Source organism: Nicotiana tomentosiformis, chromosome 2 (genome assembly GCF_000390325.3).
Source record: "Nicotiana tomentosiformis chromosome 2, ASM39032v3, whole genome shotgun sequence".
NCBI classification, from domain to species: domain Eukaryota; kingdom Viridiplantae; phylum Streptophyta; class Magnoliopsida; order Solanales; family Solanaceae; genus Nicotiana; species Nicotiana tomentosiformis.
The window spans coordinates 88,554,084-88,574,929 of NC_090813.1; the positions used below are offsets into that span (position 1 = coordinate 88,554,084).

Sequence of the window (20,846 nt, forward strand, 5' to 3'; positions counted from 1 at the left end):
TAATAACTAAAAAGGAAATAAGTTGGGGAGTATGATTTTTAAACAGCAGCCTTAAAAAAACAACCAAAGGAAAGGGTAAACCATTAAACCCTTAACCCCGTAGTCTTTCCAACAACTTGGGTTCTCCATAAGCAAAAAAAACAACTCCAAGATTTCCAATTTCAGCAAACCAAATGGAATCACAAAGAGTTGAGGCCGTCCCTCGACACCCAAAAGAGAGCAAACTCCAAAACCCAGCTCATGTTCCATCCATTTCAAGAAAAGATTCAATATTTTCTATGCCTAACCTTCCTGCAGAACTCATCACAGAAATCTTGTTAAAGCTTCCGGTCAAACCCCTCTTGCGATTTAGTTGTGTTTCAAAATCATGGCTTGCACTAATCTCTAGCCCTGAATTTGTGAAAACCCATCTCTTATTATCCGCTAGTAATAAGAACTACACCCACCATGGAGTTATTTTTGAGGTATCTAATGATAACCACAACGTTAAGGACTGTTCTCTTAGCTCTTTACTTTACAATTCTGTTACTGAGGCATTTGACCTGGATTATCCTAGTAAAAATCCCAATCATTTTCCTCGGATTGTGGGTTCTATCAATGGTTTGATTTGTCTTGTCATTAGTTCGTTTGACGGTTTACCTGACTTGTTTCTATGGAATCTATCAGTTAGAAAGTACAAGAAATTGCGTAATTATAGACTCAATGTAAGCCGCCGTTACCATGAGGATGAATGTGTTGATTTTAATTTTGGTTTTGCTTATGATGAGTTCCAAGATGATTACAAGGTAGTGGGTGTTTTCCCTATTTACAGATATGTACATTTGTGTCGTATTGAGGTTAAAATATATAATCTAAAGAGTAATTCTTGGAGAAGTATTGATGATTTTAAAGGTAGGTTGTTGTTGGATGATCATTCGGGTAAGCTTGTGAATGGGAAGCTTTATTGGCTTGACAGGGGATGGAACATCGTTTCTATTGATTTGACTGATGAGAAATGGGCAGAGGTAGAGCAGCCCTGCTCTTTTAAAAAATGTGATTTTTTGAGTCTAGGAGTGTTCAGGAGTGATCTTTCTGCGTTTTGTAATGAAGCATGGACTCATGTAGATGTATGGGTTATGAAGGAGTATGGGGTAAAAGAATCTTGGGAAAAAATATTTACCATCAAGTCTCCTGTTGATTCTACGGGAAATAGATTCCACCCACTGATTTTAATGTCAAATGAAGGTGAAATTTTGCTTCAGTTTGGATCACGTTTCACGAATTACAATTCAAAGGATGACTCGATCAAATATCTAGATGTCACCAACTTTGCTCCATCTCTTGAAGCACAAATCTATGTTAAAAGCCTAGTTTGTCCCTTTTTACCACGAACGCAACAACAACAACGGAGCTGAAATAACTCAGATGAAGACAATCATGTGACTAATATCATGTAAGAGTTACACTCGCATTTTTCTTAAGTGCTACTAAATTCTAGATCCATATTACTTGGGAATCTTGTTAGTCATTTTCCTTTTTTGCACTATTTTCAAGAAATGATGATCTTTTGCAAGAGCAGTTATTTTGTTTATTATAGTTTACCTGGTTTCTTGGGACTTTGTTTCTCTTCTTGAGCAGTGTTTTAAGGAGGATGTTGTGCCTATAGAATCATAGATAGAGTTGCACCCATGTTGTTTTTTCTTTTATAAGGTCCCATAGGGTTATTTTTTTATCCAGAGGATTTCTTACTATTCTTCTTTAGGTGAAAGCTTAATAGGGCAAAAGGAGGAAACCAAGGAATCATTTCTGATTATATACTTTTAATCTTCTTAATGGTATTTTGTAGTTGTAGCATCTCCAGAAGGCCTTCTTCATCCTTCGTCTTTAACTCCAGCAAATGTTTCTACCGAGCTTTGTATGGTTCAACTCTGTAAAGTTCAATAAGGTATAGTATGAAACACTCGTGCATGTAAAATAAATTGATGCTGCAAATACCTATTGCTTTAAAATTATCACTACGTTAGCATGCCTTCAGAAATGAAAGAAGCTAAGATAGAGACAATGATTCACCAAAGCATCAGTCAACATTACTACAAGACAACTAGTTACTACAGGAGCATAGTAGTATCACTAAATACTCCATCATGAATAAGAAAAACCTCACTAAAAAAAACCTAAATGGACAAAATTCAGTTCTCTGCTTCAATACTACTTCAGTATAAATATGCCTTTTCTTTGGGTGCTGCAATGGCTGGAACGATGCCTAGCTAGTTTCTTACCAATGGATGTTGTCGCTCTTGGGCAATTTTAATTGTGACACTTTTACCAGGGCAATCAGGTGAAGGATGCACCTCACTGAATGATCATCTTGGTTAATGAATGGATGAGATTCCGATGTTTGACACATGCTGTGGGCTGGTGTAGCTTGACTTACTCTCTGCTGATGGATCACCTTAAAAAATATCATTTGCAGCTTCGAGTTCTTATCTAGCAAAAGTTCCAATGAGAATGCTGGAGAAGGGGATGGTAATCCAGCTCTTGTACCTTCTGTTGAGTATCAAGAACCTAACAACTTCCTATATAGAACTGTATATAGAGATGTTGGGTAGTAGATATGCTTGTGATGCAATGCTATGTGAGACTGTGACCACTTTACAAGGCATATAAGCTTATTTTCGTCCTTGATTGAAGTCAAAGTATTTAACCATGGTAATTCCCGATTCAGGTATTGTTATTTCTTGTGTAATAACATGCATTGTTATTTATTTTATATAGATAATATAGATAATTCATGAATTATTATTCATGTATAATTAAACAGTGAAACAGACGACTGCTTACGAGTTCCATTTCGATGGACGTCCTTGAGATTGTAAAGAGGCACAGAATTTTTTCTCCATGTGTTTTGGTTCCTTATTATTTCTTTTCCTCGTTTGTTTCATTTGTTTTCTAAACACGTTTAGGCGGAAAGTTAACGCTCAAAATTCAATGGTGCCAGATTCTTGTGTGGTATGCCAGTCTCTATCTGTCACTCCCCATTCATTTTATTATTGTAACATTAGTCTTGATAATTGCCAGTTGCTTTAATATAGAGCATCATTCACATATTGGTAAGGAACACCAATTAGAACGTGGAGTATATAATCTTAAAATACGGGTTCTTAAGCAGAAAGGTAGAACAGTAAATATTGAGAAATTGATAACATTAAAACTTATTATAAACACAGCTCGTTTATAGGTTGCATACAAGCACGGAGTATGACGAGAATACAGATTTCTAGTAGCAATTGCTAGTGCATAATTACTGTCATTGCATTATAACTAATATTCCTGGCTTTGCCAAAAAGTGGTTATATTGGAGCTTAATTTGATCGTTGGCTAGCTAACACAGACCACTTGAACCAAGTGCTAGTTAATAGACTTGACAGGTAAATGAAAACTGACAGAAGTTGGGTGTCTGTCACACAATATATAGATGGATATATAGATTATAGTGAAACGAATTCGTGTAAAATCAGGGGCACTTGGGGCCACCTTCCTTGGTTTTCCAGTTATTGTAGCAAGGGCAGGTTTGTTTGTTGCCATAGGTACCAGGGGGCACACACAGACACTTAGAACAACATTTCTGGCAGAAAAACATGCAGGGTTTCTTGAATGAAGTCTGTGAGCAGCGATACGTGCATTTCGGTAGACAATCTGTACAATCCAACCAAAAAATAAAGTTAAATAACGTAAATTACCAACAAAAAAGAGAACATTAATAATGTAAATTAAAAAAAGAAGGTAGAAAGGAGCCCCGAGAAGGGAAGCCTTGAGGCAACGTATGACCAGGAGGTCACGAGTTCAAACCATGAATTGCATACTATGTATGGAACATAATGAATTTGGTCATGTCCCTTCCCGGACCTACATATAGGTAGGAAACTTTGTGTGCCGAGCTTTTCTTTTTTTTTAGTTTTTCCTTTTTTGTTCTTTTTTTAAAAGAAAAAGTTCCGAGTGAATATTAGACATTTTGATTGAAGTAGGATAGTAGCTGCACATATGTCATGTTGAAGTGTCTATACCTTGAGGATGGAGGCTTCCCTGACTAACACCATACTGCAAATTAAGCAGACATAATAAATAGCAAATTAGCCACGGAAATTAGTTAAAAAGTTTATAAATCATAAGGTCCCAAAACAAAAATGGATCTTACCATTTGGTAATTTCTCTGTGTTTGCAGCTTCGAATCAAGCACTAGTTTGGCCCTCGAAACCTGACCACACAAATTATTTATTATTATACCATAAAATTATTGAAAGAATAAAAATGCATGCATGAACCGCATGGGTTCAGACTTCATTTATATATATTTTCAACTATATGTATATAATTCGAGTTGAAAATAATAAGGTACATTGACAAAGTAATTGCGCTCACCTGATTTTGGGCAAAAAAAACTACCAAAAGAACGAACAAGACAATGCTCAGTTTCCCAGCCATTGCTATAATTTGTCGTAAGTGTCTGAATTAAAGGAGAATAATTTGAAAGAAATAGAGGAAGATAATTGTGAAGAGCTTTGAATGAGTAGACTGCTTATTTATAGAGAGGAACTTCTCTACTAGATTAAGCTCTTTAGCTAGCACTTGCTGTTGTCACACTCGAACAGTAACCCCTCTGCACTTTTCATTTAATTCAAAAGATATTCTCATATTCGAGTTCGAAAAGGTTCTCTTTTTCTTTCATTTTAAAATAAATCAAGACTATTGACACATAATCTGAAAATATATATGTTAGGTACCAAAATTGCCCTTATTATTATCAACAATTAAAAGAGGTGGTAAGAGCTCCCATATGTCCTTTTCATATTTTTCTTTCCTCATAAAAGGAAAGCTTTTATATGAAGTGGTCGTCCTCACAAGGCATGCCATTAAAGAGTAAATAGTTTCCAGAAAATAGAAATGTACGCGACATGAAAAAGTGAAGTATCGGAGTAATATGAGTAAAACATTTCAACTTAATTATTCTTAAGGTCATTATCGTCTTTTCAACCTTGGAATGCACATGAGCTGTTCTTTCATTTTTTGGGGATAAATAAAAAGAAAAGTTGAAAGCTAAGAAGTTTCTCCAAATAGTCATGCAAATAAGATGGAAAGGAAAAGAAAGGAACAAAAAGATAGAAAACACAATACTTCTACATGGCCAATTCCTTTACCCTTCCCCACTTAGTATCAATCTTTTGTCAATGATAAGGTTCGAACATGTGATGTGCGCCTAACTCGTACATTATGCGCTCTTACCACTAGACTAAAGCTTTATGGAAAATCAATAGACCATTTTAACGTCAATTTTAAATAATCGTTGAAATTCGGTGAATTCATCTTCAATAGACTTCCTCTTTATAACTGAGAAATTCCAAAGCAGCATCGCTGCACGGTTCAAAATTCGGTGAATAATTAGCTCATTCTTCTATCTTTCTTTACTTAATATCGGGTTTCTGTCAGTGACACAGTTCAAATTCGTGATCTACGCCTAACCCATACGTTACATATTGCGCTCTTACGACTAGACTAAAGCTCTATGGACAATCAATAGTCCATTTTTACGTCAATTTCAAACAACCGCCATTTTTCTCCTCTCAAGTATCTATAGAGTTTGTACCCATTGTCATAAAAGAGTCCGTGCAGGCAGCACTAAATAATTTAGGGGAAACAAACAAGCTGGGATGAGGAAATTTTCCAAAATCTCACATCAGCATGTGCAAATGAAAACAATGAAAATGACAGGGTTCCCTTCTGCATGTGCTTTCACATGCCCTTTTTAGAGGTACACAACGCCAGCTTTCAATTGCTCCACCAGACACTACTGTTAGTAACTAACACCAACAACGTAACAATGAACAGCAAATCCCAAAATATAAATGGACTTCCAACTATAAAAGATCTTCTATATCCAACTAACTAATAAAGTGCCTGAGTCACAGGATATATCTACAATTGTTTTGAGTGGCTACTATTCTTCCCACTTTATGCTTACTTTTCTTTTTTTGAAGTATTATACTCCAACCATCAAGACAAAAGAGAAGAAGAGTAAGCTACACTTTGATATTATAAGCTTACTATGGAAAAAAATAAAAATAGTCAGATTTATAATTGGTATTTGAAAAATAGTCACAGTTTCAAAAGCAATTGATTTAGCCATTTTTTCATGTAAAGATAAAATTTGAACAAAAACATCCTTAAAAATTCGAAAGTATTCTAGCATAATGTCGGAGTTCGAATTTTTTACATATGAGATTCCAGCATAATGTACTAGAGTTCCAGCATAATATCCTGGAAGTTTATACGCAGGAGCTCTATAATCTTGCATATTATGCTGGAACTTTCAGTGTTTCAGTAAAATATTGGCTATTTTTCAATGACTTTATAAACGCTGGCTATTTTGCAATACCAGTCCGAAAACTGGCTAGCCTGTGTTATTTTCAAGCTTACTCTTCTTCTCTTTTGTCTTGACGGTTGGACTATAACACTTCATAGGCACATCCACGTGATGGATAAACATTTAAGGTTTTTATCACGGAATTCACAATTCCTTTGATATTACTATGTGTTTAGAATATTTACACACTAAAAATTTATGATTTTTCACAATCACATTATATTTACGTTTCAATGTCGAAAATATTGAGCTTGGTTGAACTTTGTGGCTCAAAAGCTACTTCCGCCACTGTTTAATGGGGCCTTATTAGCAGTCTCTACTTTCCCCTACAATTTGCTCAGCCCGTGATACATTTCTTACACGATCCAAGTTCAATAATGCAGCCTAAGTTTTGCATTTATCTCTTTAAATTGTGGTGGCCTACTCGATGTGAATCCTAATTAACTGAGTAGCAAAGCCGGATCTAAGATTTCTAGTATATGGGCGCACCACTAAAGAAAGGAGAAAAAAAAGTATTAAGTGAGAATTGATCCTTATTCCTTTGAATAAATAACACAGTATTTACCAGTACACCATTCAATTTTTGCGGAACAAAGATGTAAGCAGATAATATTAAACCAATTCTAAAATATATATATATAAAATACGTAGTTCGGCAGAGAGACCATGGGTTCGCGTGCCCTGACTAGCAAATTTTAGATATTGGATGATTAAAATTAAATTAAAAAAGCATATGCACATATCACCATTTGCTTGCAATTACAAGCAAGTCACTTCACGGTTCACATTTAGGTACTTTTTTTTTGTTGCCTAAATTGAGTCAAAATCAAAACGTCCAAGAACCAGAAAAGTATACGCGAGAAAAAAGAAGTACATGGACGAATTACTCTTCTCTGTCTGAGATTACTATTTTGAAGCACCGCAAATTTTGTTCAAGAAAATACATAAAGAAAAGGAGTCCCCGATTGTCTATGAACTCGCATCGAATCATATAAATGTGAGATAATATTATTCCCAAATAACAATACTACCCCCTCTACCCCCAATGGAGAATAATTAAACATTTCTGGAAGAATAAAAGAGAGAAAGCATATCCAAAACACGGTATTAACAGATTTTGTTAGCATCTATACAAAGGATTCACCACCAGAACATATCGCGACAATATTTTCTCAACTACTATACATCTTTTTAATCTCAAACACATGCCTCAAAGCTTGCAAATTTCGCTCCATCGAAATCGAAACTTGCTCTCTCATAATGGTGGTAAAACACAAACTTTTTCTATTTACAATTTGAAAATACAAAGAATACAGCCTGACGAGCAAGATACATGAGCTGCTAAATACTTAGGAAGAACAGCCTGCAAAACCTGGAGATCATTTGCATCCTTGCACCTCAAAAGCTTCTTCAGAAGAAATTAGTCCCCACAATGATCATCTATATTTCTCGACAACCATTCTTGGAACATGTGTAAATTACGAGACATATCACATATTCTCCATATTCTGTTAGAAACTGGCCAGGGAATCTGGATGCTCATTGCATACATGCTTGGACTGGAAACTTATGCCCCGGCAGCACCAGAAAGTGCAGGCTACACGATCAAGAAAAGAACCAGAGCGTCCCAAATTTGAGACCCTAATCATGTTCATATATACAATAGAATCTGCATCTCATCAAACGCTATGTTGCACAAGATGACACCGGCCAGTGCAGTACTTCAAGGGGTGTGAAGTTATACATGAACCCAATCAATTGAAGAAATAGGGAGATTCTAGGACATCTCGCAAATCAAAGTCCCCACGTTCAGGTAAAGGTGGGAATAGCAATGTAGGATAAGAAGTTTGGAAGCTCTCCAACAACTGCCCAAAGATGGAAAGAAACAAATATGAGCAGATAATGAAGTAATATTTTCCAGATTTTGACACATGAAACGCCTTGAACTAACATTAGATGGTTCAATCCTTTGATCAACGGGACAGGTTCTCATTCTTGCAACTATTTCGGAAGGAAAAAGAAAGAAGAGAAGAAAAAAGATCATAGACTTTGGATTATTGAAATGAATAAATCATTAAACTTCACCAGCTCCGCTTGATAACAAGGAAGAGCTGCAATCAATCTATAGAGAATTATTTCTTCCAGTGGTCAAAGGCTCACAGGCAGCAACAGAATTAAGTTATAATGCCCTCTTACATATTTGTTTAAAAGGTGGAGAGTGGATTCTTAAGGAAGAAGAAGCACTTGGAAATTAATAATATGATATATTCTACTTTTCTAATAATGTTTACTTACTTTCTCAAGAATTGGAGTTTCATAAAGCTCTACAAACTTCTCTCTCAATATCCTGTTCAACTTATCAACATCACATGCATGCGTCCAATACGAGTCATGAACACCTGCAGCAAAAAAATGCTTAATTGTTTTCCTTCTACAGAACCCGCTTAAAGTGGGGCGAAAAAGAGAACTAAAAAAACCTGCAAAATTTAAGCCTGCCCTTCTGCATGCAACTGCAGTCATCATCATATGTGAACCATCAAGGGAGTGAATAAAATTTGGCGGAAAAGCTGTCCTTTGCCTCTTGACCATTACCTGCAAAGGGCATAGAGTTTTAGAAAATTTTCAACTGGAAATTTACCAAGTTCAATCTCATAGAGGAAACACTGAAGAATAATATGCAAATGAAAGTACAAAATGAGCACTCATTTGTATCCCCATTAGTTCCCACCTTGTTGATAAAGAGATCGAATATAAGATAACACGAAGCATGAGGGCAAAGACAAGAAAAGCACCTTTTCTGTTTCCCGTTGCAAAGTCAAAATCTGGAGAGACGTCTTAATCTGCACAAGATTTACCAAATAGAGATTTAATGACATGAGTATTTTGCTAGAGCATGGTGACCAAAAATGAACAACATAGTAATACTCACAAGATGTCTTCCAATTTTGCGGTAAGGCTGAACAACTGGAAGTCCAAGAGGAGTTGTCCATCTGACTGGTTCATTTTCAGAAGCAATTATCTGTAGAAACTTCGAGGTCAATGAAGGTAAACTGTAGCAGGAGCTAGATTCTAATGCACCTTCATCATTGTGATCAGATATTTATACAAGATTTCCAGTCTCAGTTTTTTTGTATCATTGAACAAGCATAGTCTTCTATAATCTGATAAGCCTACTTCAGATGGAAAATCTTTGACTGACCTTAAAATGCCTCATGGAAGAATTAGAGAAAACTCGGAACATGTATCGACAAAAACTAACACTGGATCTCGGGCACTATACCTAGTATAAGTTCCATCTTTAGACTCCCCCCAGGACTAGTACTGACACTGGATCTTAGGTTCTATGGAGTGAAAGAAATAGGAGAGCTTTTAAGGAAATAGAGGACACAATTGCACAACTCAAGACATATCACTTGTTTTTAGTTAGTCGTGGAGCCACGTGATCCCAGTTAGTGTTGAGAATTAGGAGCATTTCGTTGAAAACCATGTCGTGATGTAGGTTCTACCACTTTCGGTATACCAGACTTCTCCTCAATTATCTCTGTGTATCCATTTTATCAGGAAAAAAAAACTTCCACCAATTTAAAATCTTTGCAATCATGTGTCACGAACAACAGGAACATATAATCACAGACGTACATGTCCATACAGGTAGCTTTTTATCATCATCAGAATGAAAGTAGAAAAAACAGGGTCGACCGAATTAACACAAGTAATTTTAACCAAGATAACTAAATGATGACAATTGAAGAGTTATTACACAGTAAGAGCTTTGTCCAAGAAGTTAGCCAGTCCAGTAATTGACACCATAGTATAGCAACATTTTAACTGCTCAAATGACCTAAACAGGAGAGAGCTGAACTTAAAAATACATATCGGTGGTGATAATGTAAGAAATTAGGCATACCTTAGCACATTCTCCAAGCCAAGTCATGATGCTGCGTGCAGCTTCAAACATCTCCCCTAATGCAGTTAATGTGACCTAATGAATGCATCAAAAGGTGCTGGTTATTGACCAAGATAAGAAGTAAGAACTTATTATATGATGTAATGAGCGTTTATTTATTGGCAAGTTTGTTAGCACTCTATAACCATCACGACACTGGTAATGTCCTTTTAAAGATCTTCATGTGATACAATACATCGATTATGCTTAGAGAAAGCAAAGAAAGCATGTGACAGAGGGCTATGTATGGGTGTGAAAACACACAAATTGACAGTCATTTTCAGGCAAAGCAAAAACCAGATCCAACTGCCACCTGAAGTCTAGCAGTTCTGATTCTTTGGTTTTAAGCATTTGAAGAGTCAATTCTCAACTGATAACAGTTAAGCCAGTAAGGAGCTATTAAAGGAGTATAAATTATAATCTCCATCTTGCCCTTACTTTTGCAGCATAGCAAGCAGCACCAAATAGCTCAGAATCATCAGCAATTGCTCCACGCTCCTTTAACCTCCTCTTTATTTGATCACGAGCCCCAATGTAAGTGACCCCATAGACTGATGTCATCACAGTCTGCTTCACCAACTTCCTGTCAACCTGTCAAACCACTGCACTTCAAACTGCCAACAATTGCAGAAATAGGGAGTATGCTGTTGGTAATAAAACAACAGTGGCCTTAACAAGGTGAACAGTATGATACCTGATTAACTAAAGCCCTCGCACGCACAGCGTCTGGAAATTCTGCAGGATCTCTCTGTGCATCTCTTTTCATAATATCAAGGACTCTGAAAAAATAGCAACATCAAAATATTGTTCACTGTGCCTTATTCCTCAATACTAACTTTAAATGTTTAAACTTAATTAGCCAGAATTGGTATACAAAAACGAAAATATTCCAACTCAATGCTGCTTTTGACAGTTAAGAACTCTGAACCTATAAGCATTTGAACTTGTTATAAACTCCGAAATGAGTACAAAAATCTTAAAAAAGAAAGAGCTTCTAGTTCTAATTCAGCAATGATAAGACCAGTCCCATGCATATGACGAGCATTTTTTTTTTTTTTTTAAAAAAAAAAAATAACGTGGTGTTCGGGCCAGCTTGCGCGCACCTCGACTAATTTCACGGGATACCTGCTACCTCCCACCAGAAACAGGTATCCAAGGCTTGGACAGATGGGAGGAAATCACCTAGTGTTTTTGTCTCCGCTGGAATTTAAACCTGAGACCTCAGGTTCTCAACCCACTTCATTGACCACTAGGCTACACCCTTGGGTAGCCATAACGAGCAAGCTTTTTTCATCTTTTTTCTGATAAGGTAAGATTTTAATAATAAAGGTACCAAGATGGTACAAAAGCAAACACAAGCTTCATCTTCTTTAAGTTTTTTCATATGATCACAACATGGCGAGAACTCCATAAATAATTTAATGACATACATTACTCCAGAAAGTTCAGTTAAGCATTCTAGATTTTGTCTTACACTATCTGATGCGCGGAGCAGTCAATTTTGAAGCCAAATCATGTCATGTTGGTTTGTTTGAGGCATATGGGTTCATTTTACACTACAGTTCCTTCTCTCACACGACTACATAAACTACCTAAAGATTTGTTATGGCAGGAAAGGTCAATCTGCACCCACTCCTGACGTTATAGTCTCTGGTCAGTGGTTTGTCAAATGCTAATGATTAAGTGTTCGCACTCACTATGCTTTAACATGGGATAATTGTTTGCCTCACATGAAAATAAAGGCCAAGAAAGAGAATAGGAGCACCTCAAGTCCTCAAGTCTAATTATGTCTTAGAGGGAAGAGGATTGAAAAAACTCACCTAGCTGCTATGCCAGAGTAAACATCAGCAGGTTTTTCTCCAGCAACCAAATTAACTGCAGCAGCTCCCAACTGAACCGATGATTGTCAACAGAAGAGTTGATTAAGTAGATGCCAGAGATCGTAAGACTTAGAGAATGAAATAGAAGTGAAATAATTCGTTTGGATTATCTCACAGAAAGAAGGAAAATGAACTCTATGCTTGAATTGATAAGATGAGAAAACAAAGCAAATGGCATTCAATGTAATCAAAAGTTAATAACTAAATAATCACTCAAGAGATGCAACATGTACGATTTTTTTGAAATAAGAATGTCAGCACCAAACTTCATGCTTTTTATAACCTCATCTCTTCCAAGGGCAGCATAATGTTGTAAACCATTGCAGGAACCATCCTGAAAAGTACAACAAAAGTTTATAAGATAAATTCTAATACATTCTACACACAAACTCAAAATACTACAGAGAGATTCAATTGCAGAAGAGGAAGGACTTCGGCAGCAGGTGGTCCAAAGCCATAAACAAATATAGTCTCTTCAGTTGAGAACTTATATCAAGTAAAATCACTCGAACAGCAGTTAGTTTGAGACATGAATAGGTGTCCAGGTGCAACTTGAGTTGTAGCCCAACTCCTTTGATCTACATATGAATTGATAACTTTCATCAACCTATATTCAAGAAACTGAGATACGACCAAAAAGAATAATCCTTTTGTTTGAACTTTTTCGCTAGTCTGGGGAACCAACTAATGAAAATCTGCCAGCTTGACCAAAATACGTTAGTTTTTTATGGAATTCAAACCCCCCAAAAAACTGCTTGAAATACATAACCCATCAATTGACGAGGAAGGTATTAAATAAAAACATTCTTAAATAAAAACATTCTTAAACCATTGCAAATCATGCCAAAACTAAATTAATAAAATCCAAATACATCAGTGACTTCCACATAAGACTATGTGCTCCCTTATAATCATACTGACATGCTTTTCATAACTCGAAGCAATGACTTGAAAAGAATTTGCAAAGTACGCTCAATGTGAGCCAAACATCAAAAGACAATTTTTTTCTTTTTTGAGAAATGGTAATGTGTAATCAGCATAGCACTAAGGAAGTGCAGTCAAATATGTACAAAGGGCTATTTGAGGCAAAGATGGAGCCCCATAAATATCCCTAGCCTATTCCTGTGGGGTTTTCATGAGTTCTAGCATAAATTCTGCAGTATTTTCATATACTTCTTTACATCAGAATGAGTATAGTGTTGAATTTGTCCTCAAAGGTTTCTTTCTCTTCCAAAATTTCAAACAGACAAATTAAATGTGTAGGACCCTATTAGTAGTTACACTTACCTGGTGCACAGGAATATGAGAAATGGATGTCTCTGGGGACGAGCTTCTGACGGCTTCACTAAGATTAATGCATACAGCCAGGCACTGAAAGGGATCCTCTGCATTCAACCACCAGCGCCTTCCTTCAAGTGGTTTGTCAGCAGAATCAAATATATCATCCATGTGATTTTCAGTAAAAGCTATTCTACCCTCGAGAGATAATTTCTCCACACCACCAGCAAATAGATTTGCCAAGTGTATCTTCAACCAGCGCAAGCCTGACTCTCCAAGAGGACGACCTTCGGCAAACTCCAGGACACCCCGACAGATATCAGAACCAAGATGGTTTAAATGTGGATGCATCGGGTATGCACGACCTCGGAAATCAACATTGTGCGGGTAGAAGAAACCTTCTTCATCTTTCATTTTACGCGCGACCTGTCAAATCATGAGAAGCAAACCTCAGGAGGAAAATCAAACAGATACAGAAATTAAGGATCTGTGATTGCAACTGTGCCCGAATAAGTTTTCTATGTATGTTTCCAGATGTTATTGGAAGAATTAGTATCTTAAAAGATAAACGAGAGAAGCAATTGGAACCTACAGCGAGTTTGAGCTCGATGTCACATCGTTGTGAGTGCCTTTCTCTGTTCTCTTTCTTGACAGATTTTACTTTCCACCTCCACTTCGTGCGCAGTGCCTCATCTTCTGTATCTGGTTCTTCTGGCAAAGGGGCCTGCAAACAACAGAAATTGCAGCAATTGCCAGTTCCTTCATCACAAACCATTTACGCAACTTTCAAATTCATTTGCTTAATAATGAAAACGAAAGTAGCTTTTGAATCTCAATCCGATAGTTAAGAGTATAGAGTAACTAACATCATCACGGTCAACCAAATCAGCCAGACGACCGCCACCAGCCCATATTCTATCAACGACAGAAAGTACCCTTTTGTTTATCCTCCATTTGGTACTTCCCAGAGTATCAAGAGCCTAGATACAATTAAAAAGGACACGAGCCTCAAGTTTCATGATATGAGCAAACAAAGGAAACATACGATCCTCAGATTTAAGATTGAATAAATTATTGGTCCATGAACCTCAAAAACTGGTTGCAACTGGTTCCTAGAGGCTCTCTTTACTGCTTCACGTTGTTGTCTTGCTCCATGTGTCCGCATTACATATGAAGGCAGATAGAGGTGTCCACCCTTATCATAACTGAAGACAGATAAACAAGATTTAGATACATCTATTTATATGGAAAAACAAGATATAGATACACACACACATCTCTCTCTCTCTCTCTATCTCTCTCTCTCTCTCTCTCTCTCTCTCTCTCTCTCTCTCTCTCTCTCACACACACACACACACACACACATATATATATAAAATATAGAGACAAAAAATTACTATACCCTGTCCACTTCACTGGAGGCACCAACATTGGCATGTAAGGTATCACCATGTGCCTTGCCTACTTGCAGGATAAAGGTAAACAAAACACTGAGGAGAGTTCTCATATCTGGTAGCTCAATTAAACAAGCGTAGCTAATCAACAAAAGAAGCTTTTAAATGAGACATATACCTCCTAAAGAATAAATAATTACTTACAGTTCTTTCAAGCCCTTTGAAAACCAGTTCGTCACATTGGATAATACCATATCTTCTGCTGGCACTCCTGTAATGGAATAATACCACAATAATCATCAATTGGCTGTCACAAATAAAATCAATTGAAAGTAAATGGAATGAACCAGTACTTTGTTTCTTTAGCCACAGTTCTAACACTGTGTAAAAAGGCAGGTCGAATGTCAGGTGGATCAACTGCTAACTGATTAGCAGGAGGCTGTATATAAGCGGTCTGCAGAAGCAGCTCAATCAATCGGCTTCCAACCTGGTGGCAACAAAGGTACTGTCAAAACTTCATAAATAACAAAATATTGAATTTTCAATGACATCAACAAGGGTAAGCCCAGACCTTCGCTTTAGCATCTTGCCCCCAGGGCTTTGAATCGTCTTGACGTCTCACTATCTGGCCCACAGCACGTAACTTCTGCTTTTTCATCAGATTAGTGACTTTCTTGCGCAGTTTCTCTTGTTCTTGAGTGACATGTTCCCCATCTTCCTTTTGCTTGTCTTTCTCGGCTTTCTGCTTCTTTGTTTTCTCTAAAAAGTTGTGTATTCTAACCTGGTGCATGCGGAAGTGCAAGATCAGCTCAGGTACAGTCAAATAGAAGTCTATGTCAAACAACAACAACAATAACAGCCCCGTAAAACCCCACAAGTGGGGTCTGGAGAGGGTAGTGTGTACGCAGACCTTACCTCTACTCCGGAGTAGAGAGGAGTAGAGAGGTTGTTTCCAATAAACTCTCGGCTCAAGAAGACGAAAAGAGACAGTAGATCAGAAATAGCAACATAAGCCACAAATATAATACCAGCAACGTAGGAACCAAAAAATAGAAAGACAAGCAATAACAATAAACAGTAACAATGGCACAGTACTACGAACACGAGGAAGTGGTATGGACACAATATGAACCACTAGCAGTATAAGACAAAACACTATCAGACTAGCCCCACACCCAGTACGAAGTAGAAAAACTCTCAACTACATCCTAACCTTCAACCCTAATGCTCGACCTCCACACCTTCCTATCAAGGCCATGTCCTCGGAAATCTGAAGTCGCACTATGTCCTGCCTGATCACCTCTCTCCAATAGTTCTTAGGCCGCCCTCTGCCTCTTCTTATACCCGATAAAGCCAGTCGCTCACACCTCCTTACCGGGGCATCCAGGCTCCTCCTCCTCACGTGCCCCGAACCATCTAAGCCTCGTTTGCCGCATCTTGTCCTCTACGAAGCTACGTAGGAACCAAAAAATAGAAAGACAAGCAATAACAATAAACAGTAACAATGGCACAGTACTACGAACACGAGGAAGTGGTATGGACACAATATGAACCACTAGCAGTATAAGACAAAACACTATTAGACTAGCCCCACACCCAGTACGAAGTAGAAAAACTCTCAACTACATCCTAACCTTCAACCCTAATGCTCGACCTCCACATCTTCCTATCAAGACCATGTCCTCAAAAATCTGAAGTCGCACTATGTCCTGCCTGATCACCTCTCCCCAATAGTTCTTAGGCCGCCCTCTGCCTCTTCTTATACCCGACAAAGCCAGTCGCTCACCCCTCCTTACCGGGGAATCCAGGCTCCTCCTCCTCACGTGCCCTGAACCATCTAAGCCTCGCTTGCCGCATCTTGTCCTCTACGGAAGCTACGCCCACCTTCACCCGAATATCTTCATTCTAATCTTATCTGGCCTAGTGTGCCGCAAAGCCATCTCAACATCCATATTTCTGCTACTTTCATCTTCTGGATATGAGAATTCTTGACTGGCCAACACTCACCCCATACAACATGGCCGGTCTAACCACCGCTCTATAAAACTTACCTTTAAGTTTCAGTGTCACCTTCTTGTCACACAATATGCCAGATGCTAGCCTCCATTTCATCCACCCGACCCATGTCGGTGCGTGACATCCTCGTCAATCTCCCCATACCCCTGGATAACCAACCCAAGGTACTTGAAGCTTCCTCTCTTGGGGATGACTTGTGACGCAAGCCTCACGTCCATGTCTGCTTCCCCCGACACGCCGCTTAACTTACACTCTAAGTATTCTATCTTAGTCCTGCTCAACTTAAAACATTTTAGCCTCAATGGTCTGTCTCCACACCTCCAACCTCGCGTTAACGCCGCCTCGTGTCTCATCAATCAGAACTATATCATCATCGAATAACATACACCATGGCTCCTCCCCTTGAATATGGTGTGTCAATGCGTCCATCGCCATGGCAAACAAGAACGGGCCGAGCATAGATCCTTGGTGTAACCCATAACAACCGAGAAATGCTCTGAGTCACCTCGCACTGTCCTAAAAAAAGATGTCTATGTCCTCTTCAGTTTATCCCACTGTTTCTTGAACTTGAAACGTGACACAGGGTAAAGCCAAAATAAGCTCTTTCACCGGTTAGCCAACATAACACCATAATACACTATCGAATATGCTTGAAATCTATCTTGTCTAACATATAAAGATGTCAACAGAACAGTTCAATTTATCACTTACATTAGATCTAACAAATAAACATTATTGAATATTCTTGTTATTAAGAGTAACCACACGCACCAATACAGTTTAACCCATCAAGCCAGAGTTAGTTAAACTACCCTGACACATTTACATCACAGCAATAATTAGACATTTTGAACATCTTGTGCAAATTTAGAGGCTAAAGTATGACATATTGTGCAGTTATTATGACCAGACTATGTTTTTGAAACATGCAGTTCATTTTTTGATATTCAGACTTCAGAGCCTTTTTCCAAAAGCTATGCACTTTGGACTAATCAATGAACATCGCTCCTCCTTCGACCTCCTTGTTCTTTATTAAATTAATTTTCTTTACATCTCCTTTCCAGTTTAGAACCCTAAACTTCCTCAGATCTTTCTTACGAAGAACCTACAAAGGTAACTAGTCTGCCATTTAGTAGGAGTGACGGAATCTAAAAACAATCACATGAAAAATGTTAGCAATATCTTACTAAGGTAATCATATTTGTTTCAGCTACATCTAGCCAAAACCAAAGCAGGTGAACATTTACATTCAATTTTTTCCTGGAACTACACTGACAGTGTCAACAAGGCAAGCGAAATTTTCTAGCCCATAATATTCAAACTGGTAGCATTGACTTTTTTGTTTGCCCTATATCATACGTCTTTAAATTTATGCCAATTACGTCAAATTTACAAAGATACTATCATGCAAGCATTTGATGTCACTAGATTGCAACTTAGCTATTTTCTTGTTGGCATAGATTACTAAACAGACATATAGAATGCTGAAAAGACTTCAATATAATTTGCCTTCACATTTTTAGATGCTTAAAGAGTCCCTTAATTAATCAAGATGGAAGTCAGTCCGGCCTAGATTACTATTGCCTTTTGACCAAAATGGAATTTCTATTACATTCATATATATTTTCCATATGCGATTTAAGGATCCTCCCACTTTCACTTCAAGCTTTGGCAGTTCCACATGAACTACACCAAAGAAGAGGGCTGAATAACACAGATGAAATACTTAGAGAAAATTCATAATGCAGCAAGTTTGATGCAAAAATTTGTGTTCTCTATATCACACAGAGAAATTTCATTTACTTACAACTGAGATTAGCAAACAGCAACAGATAAGCTCCAGACTAACTAACCTCCTGTTCGATTGCATCACCAATAACAAGCGCAGCTTGTACCACTCGTGCAGTACCATGGTCACCACCCGTCATCAACAATCCCATCAACTTATGCATTGTGATAACTGCCATCATATCTGCAGGTAACTGATACAAGTACTTAGCATAAGCTGCTTTACTCTTCCCTTGACTACATAATTCCTGCTCTTCAGCTATCTTATCGCGCAATGGCTCAAACCATCCTAAAAACAATGACTTCACATAAGGCAAATTGGGTGCTAATTTCTGCTCACACATATCAAACAAAAGCTCCTTATACTCCTTTGCTGCTTGTTCCCATGCCTCTGTCTCTACTTTAACTTGCCTCCTTTTAAGTGTTTGATACTTCCTATGGCCCATACCACTAGTCAACATCCTTTGCTTCCGCCGCCTAAAAGCAAACTGCTTTTTCTCTTCTTTCTTCAATTCTGTTAACAGTTCTTGAACTTCATCAACCACAGACACATCTTCTTCAGCATCAGTGGAAGATACTGCTACAGCCTCAGCTACACTAGCATAGCTCTTTCTACAACAAAAATCATTGCTATTCACTTGGCTTTTGAGTAAGGGTCTGCTCAAAAACTCATCCCCAGGCAAATATTCGCCAAGATTCTGAAACCCCATCACAATATTTGAACAAGAAATTGGAATTAAGGATCTAAATTTCGTATTGTCCTTAAAAACTGAATCTTGACCAAAACCAAGAAAGCTATAAGTACGATTCTTGGAGCTAAAAAGAAGCTTTTGTGGGGTTCTTGAAGAGAGCTGTTTGATTATATTTCTCCACATAATAGGGGAATTGTGATATCGGTTTATATCTAAACCTGTGGGTTTATCAGTGAATTGGTTTAATTTGATGGTAAGGGAAATGGGGGTTTTAGTGCTGGACATCAAATTTGTTCAGAAAAATTTAGGTTGGAATAAATATAGGAGAGAAGTGAATTGATGTATCAGTAGAAGTGCAGAAATTCATGAGACTGAAGTCTGAAGGGCAAGTAGAGGGAAAATAGGGGAATTGGATATTTGATCTTAGGGAGGTGGCTATAGAAGTAAACCGACTTTATAAACCCTCCTTAAACCTTTGGGTCCGATGTGGCTAATCAGCAAATCTGTAGCCTATGCCCTCTGGTTACTTTTTGACACTTTGATATATTTCATCTGCTTTACGGGCTAGCCCCGACCAAGCGACACGTGTATGCCTCTTTCAGAATTTTTGGACGAAAAGTTTTTCTTTCACTAAGAGACAAAAAGAAAAGCCATAATTTGGATTTTTAATGCGTTTTGGAAGTGAGAATTTCTTTTAATATGGTTTAGTCAGTTTTAAAATGTTTATCAAAATATATTGATTTTGAACCAAATCTTCTTCCGCTTAACAAACACTAACAGATTCAAAGTGAACTTCTCAATGCAAACATGGTATCAGATATGTGGAAAACCAAAAAAACAAACACTAATAAAAATTTTACAACGACAAATTCGATGTAATCCCACAACTAACAAAACTTTTAAAAACTACAATATTATAACATATTTACTTTACAATTTAGGAAAAGAAATTCTAATGATTTGCCAAAACAGCTGAAAAGTCCTTGTAAATGTAGATAAATTGAGGAGGGTTTTTTACAAAGCCAACATATGTATTGACGACTAAGCCAAGATCGAGGAAAACATGTAGAAGATCCTCAACGTGGCGGATTTCCGTATGTGTTACTCGTTCACAGAGGTGGTAAATGATTAAAAGAAAACATTTATTCACCCATATTATCCATTAAAAAATAGATTAGATAATGAATTTTTAAAAAATTGGTCGAATATTGATAAAAACCATATTATCCACCTAGAAAATGGTTAATCAATGAATAATTAATGTGTTTAACTTTTACATTTGTAAAACCTCAAATTGGGGGTTCCTCAAGTTTGGGAGACTAGTAATTCTCTCAAAAGTGATCATATTCAAGAAGCCATGGATATCCATATTATCCGCCGAATAACACATTTTTTTATCCGTCTCAAATACGGATCGGATCAGATAATTTATTCGTTTTAAATTACCCGTTTTCG

General features: G+C 37.4%; 3 protein-coding genes across 5 annotated transcripts; 1 reads left to right on the top strand and 2 right to left on the bottom strand.

Moving 5' to 3' along the window:
* The first annotated feature begins 60 nt into the window (after nt 1-60).
* LOC104111460 (F-box/kelch-repeat protein At3g23880-like) lies at nt 61-2,878 on the top strand. 3 transcript variants are annotated; one of them, XR_004510894.2, is made up of 4 exons: nt 61-1,432; nt 1,826-1,924; nt 2,309-2,704; nt 2,801-2,878. XR_004510894.2 is itself a non-coding variant. In XM_009621163.4 (2 exons), exon 1 carries the CDS (start codon nt 174-176, stop codon nt 1,392-1,394), a length of 1,221 nt encoding a protein of 406 aa, XP_009619458.1. In that variant the 5' UTR covers nt 61-173; the 3' UTR covers nt 1,395-1,432; nt 2,309-2,878. The 3 variants fall into 3 exon arrangements, 1 of the variants encoding a protein (XP_009619458.1); XR_689724.4 differs by having other exon boundaries at nt 2,309-2,878; XM_009621163.4 differs by lacking the exon at nt 1,826-1,924 and having other exon boundaries at nt 2,309-2,878.
* A 289-nt stretch (nt 2,879-3,167) lies between these two features.
* On the bottom strand, nt 3,168-4,758 carry LOC104111461 (protein GAST1-like). Its single transcript, XM_009621164.4, has 4 exons — nt 4,399-4,758; nt 4,175-4,234; nt 4,044-4,077; nt 3,168-3,675 (listed from the first exon to the last, which is right to left on the bottom strand). Exons 1-4 carry the CDS (start codon nt 4,459-4,461, stop codon nt 3,494-3,496), a joined length of 339 nt encoding a protein of 112 aa, XP_009619459.1. The 5' UTR covers nt 4,462-4,758; the 3' UTR covers nt 3,168-3,493.
* A 2,730-nt stretch (nt 4,759-7,488) lies between these two features.
* On the bottom strand, nt 7,489-19,908 carry LOC104111462 (DNA-directed RNA polymerase 2B, chloroplastic/mitochondrial). Its single transcript, XM_070195707.1, has 19 exons — nt 18,765-19,908; nt 15,467-15,676; nt 15,249-15,382; nt 15,100-15,166; nt 14,904-14,962; nt 14,589-14,706; nt 14,368-14,481; nt 14,094-14,225; nt 13,511-13,927; nt 12,507-12,557; nt 12,164-12,234; nt 11,038-11,122; nt 10,782-10,934; nt 10,305-10,379; nt 9,327-9,416; nt 9,190-9,237; nt 8,875-8,989; nt 8,693-8,796; nt 7,489-8,262 (listed from the first exon to the last, which is right to left on the bottom strand). The coding sequence occupies exons 1-19, from the start codon at nt 19,674-19,676 to the stop codon at nt 8,152-8,154; spliced, it is 3,066 nt and encodes a 1,021-aa protein (XP_070051808.1). The 5' UTR covers nt 19,677-19,908; the 3' UTR covers nt 7,489-8,151.
* Nucleotides 19,909-20,846: the final 938 nt, after the last annotated feature.

Excerpts from the sequence above, each read along its gene's own strand:
- LOC104111460 (XM_009621163.4), top strand. The coding sequence starts at position 174 with ATGGAATCACAAAGAGTTGAGGCCGTCCCTCGACACCCAAAAGAGAGC.
- LOC104111461 (XM_009621164.4), bottom strand. The coding sequence starts at position 4,461 with ATGGCTGGGAAACTGAGCATTGTCTTGTTCGTTCTTTTGGTAGTTTTT. Across the intron at positions 4,078-4,174 it reads CACAGAGAAATTACCAAATG|TATGGTGTTAGTCAGGGAAG; the intron begins GTAAGATCCATT and ends CTTAATTTGCAG. Across the intron at positions 3,676-4,043 it reads GGGAAGCCTCCATCCTCAAG|ATTGTCTACCGAAATGCACG; the intron begins GTATAGACACTT and ends TGGATTGTACAG.
- LOC104111462 (XM_070195707.1), bottom strand. The coding sequence starts at position 19,676 with ATGTCCAGCACTAAAACCCCCATTTCCCTTACCATCAAATTAAACCAA. Across the intron at positions 14,707-14,903 it reads CCTCCAGTGAAGTGGACAGG|TTATGATAAGGGTGGACACC; the intron begins GTATAGTAATTT and ends ATCTGTCTTCAG. Across the intron at positions 11,123-12,163 it reads TACTCTGGCATAGCAGCTAG|AGTCCTTGATATTATGAAAA; the intron begins GTGAGTTTTTTC and ends CTATTTTTTCAG.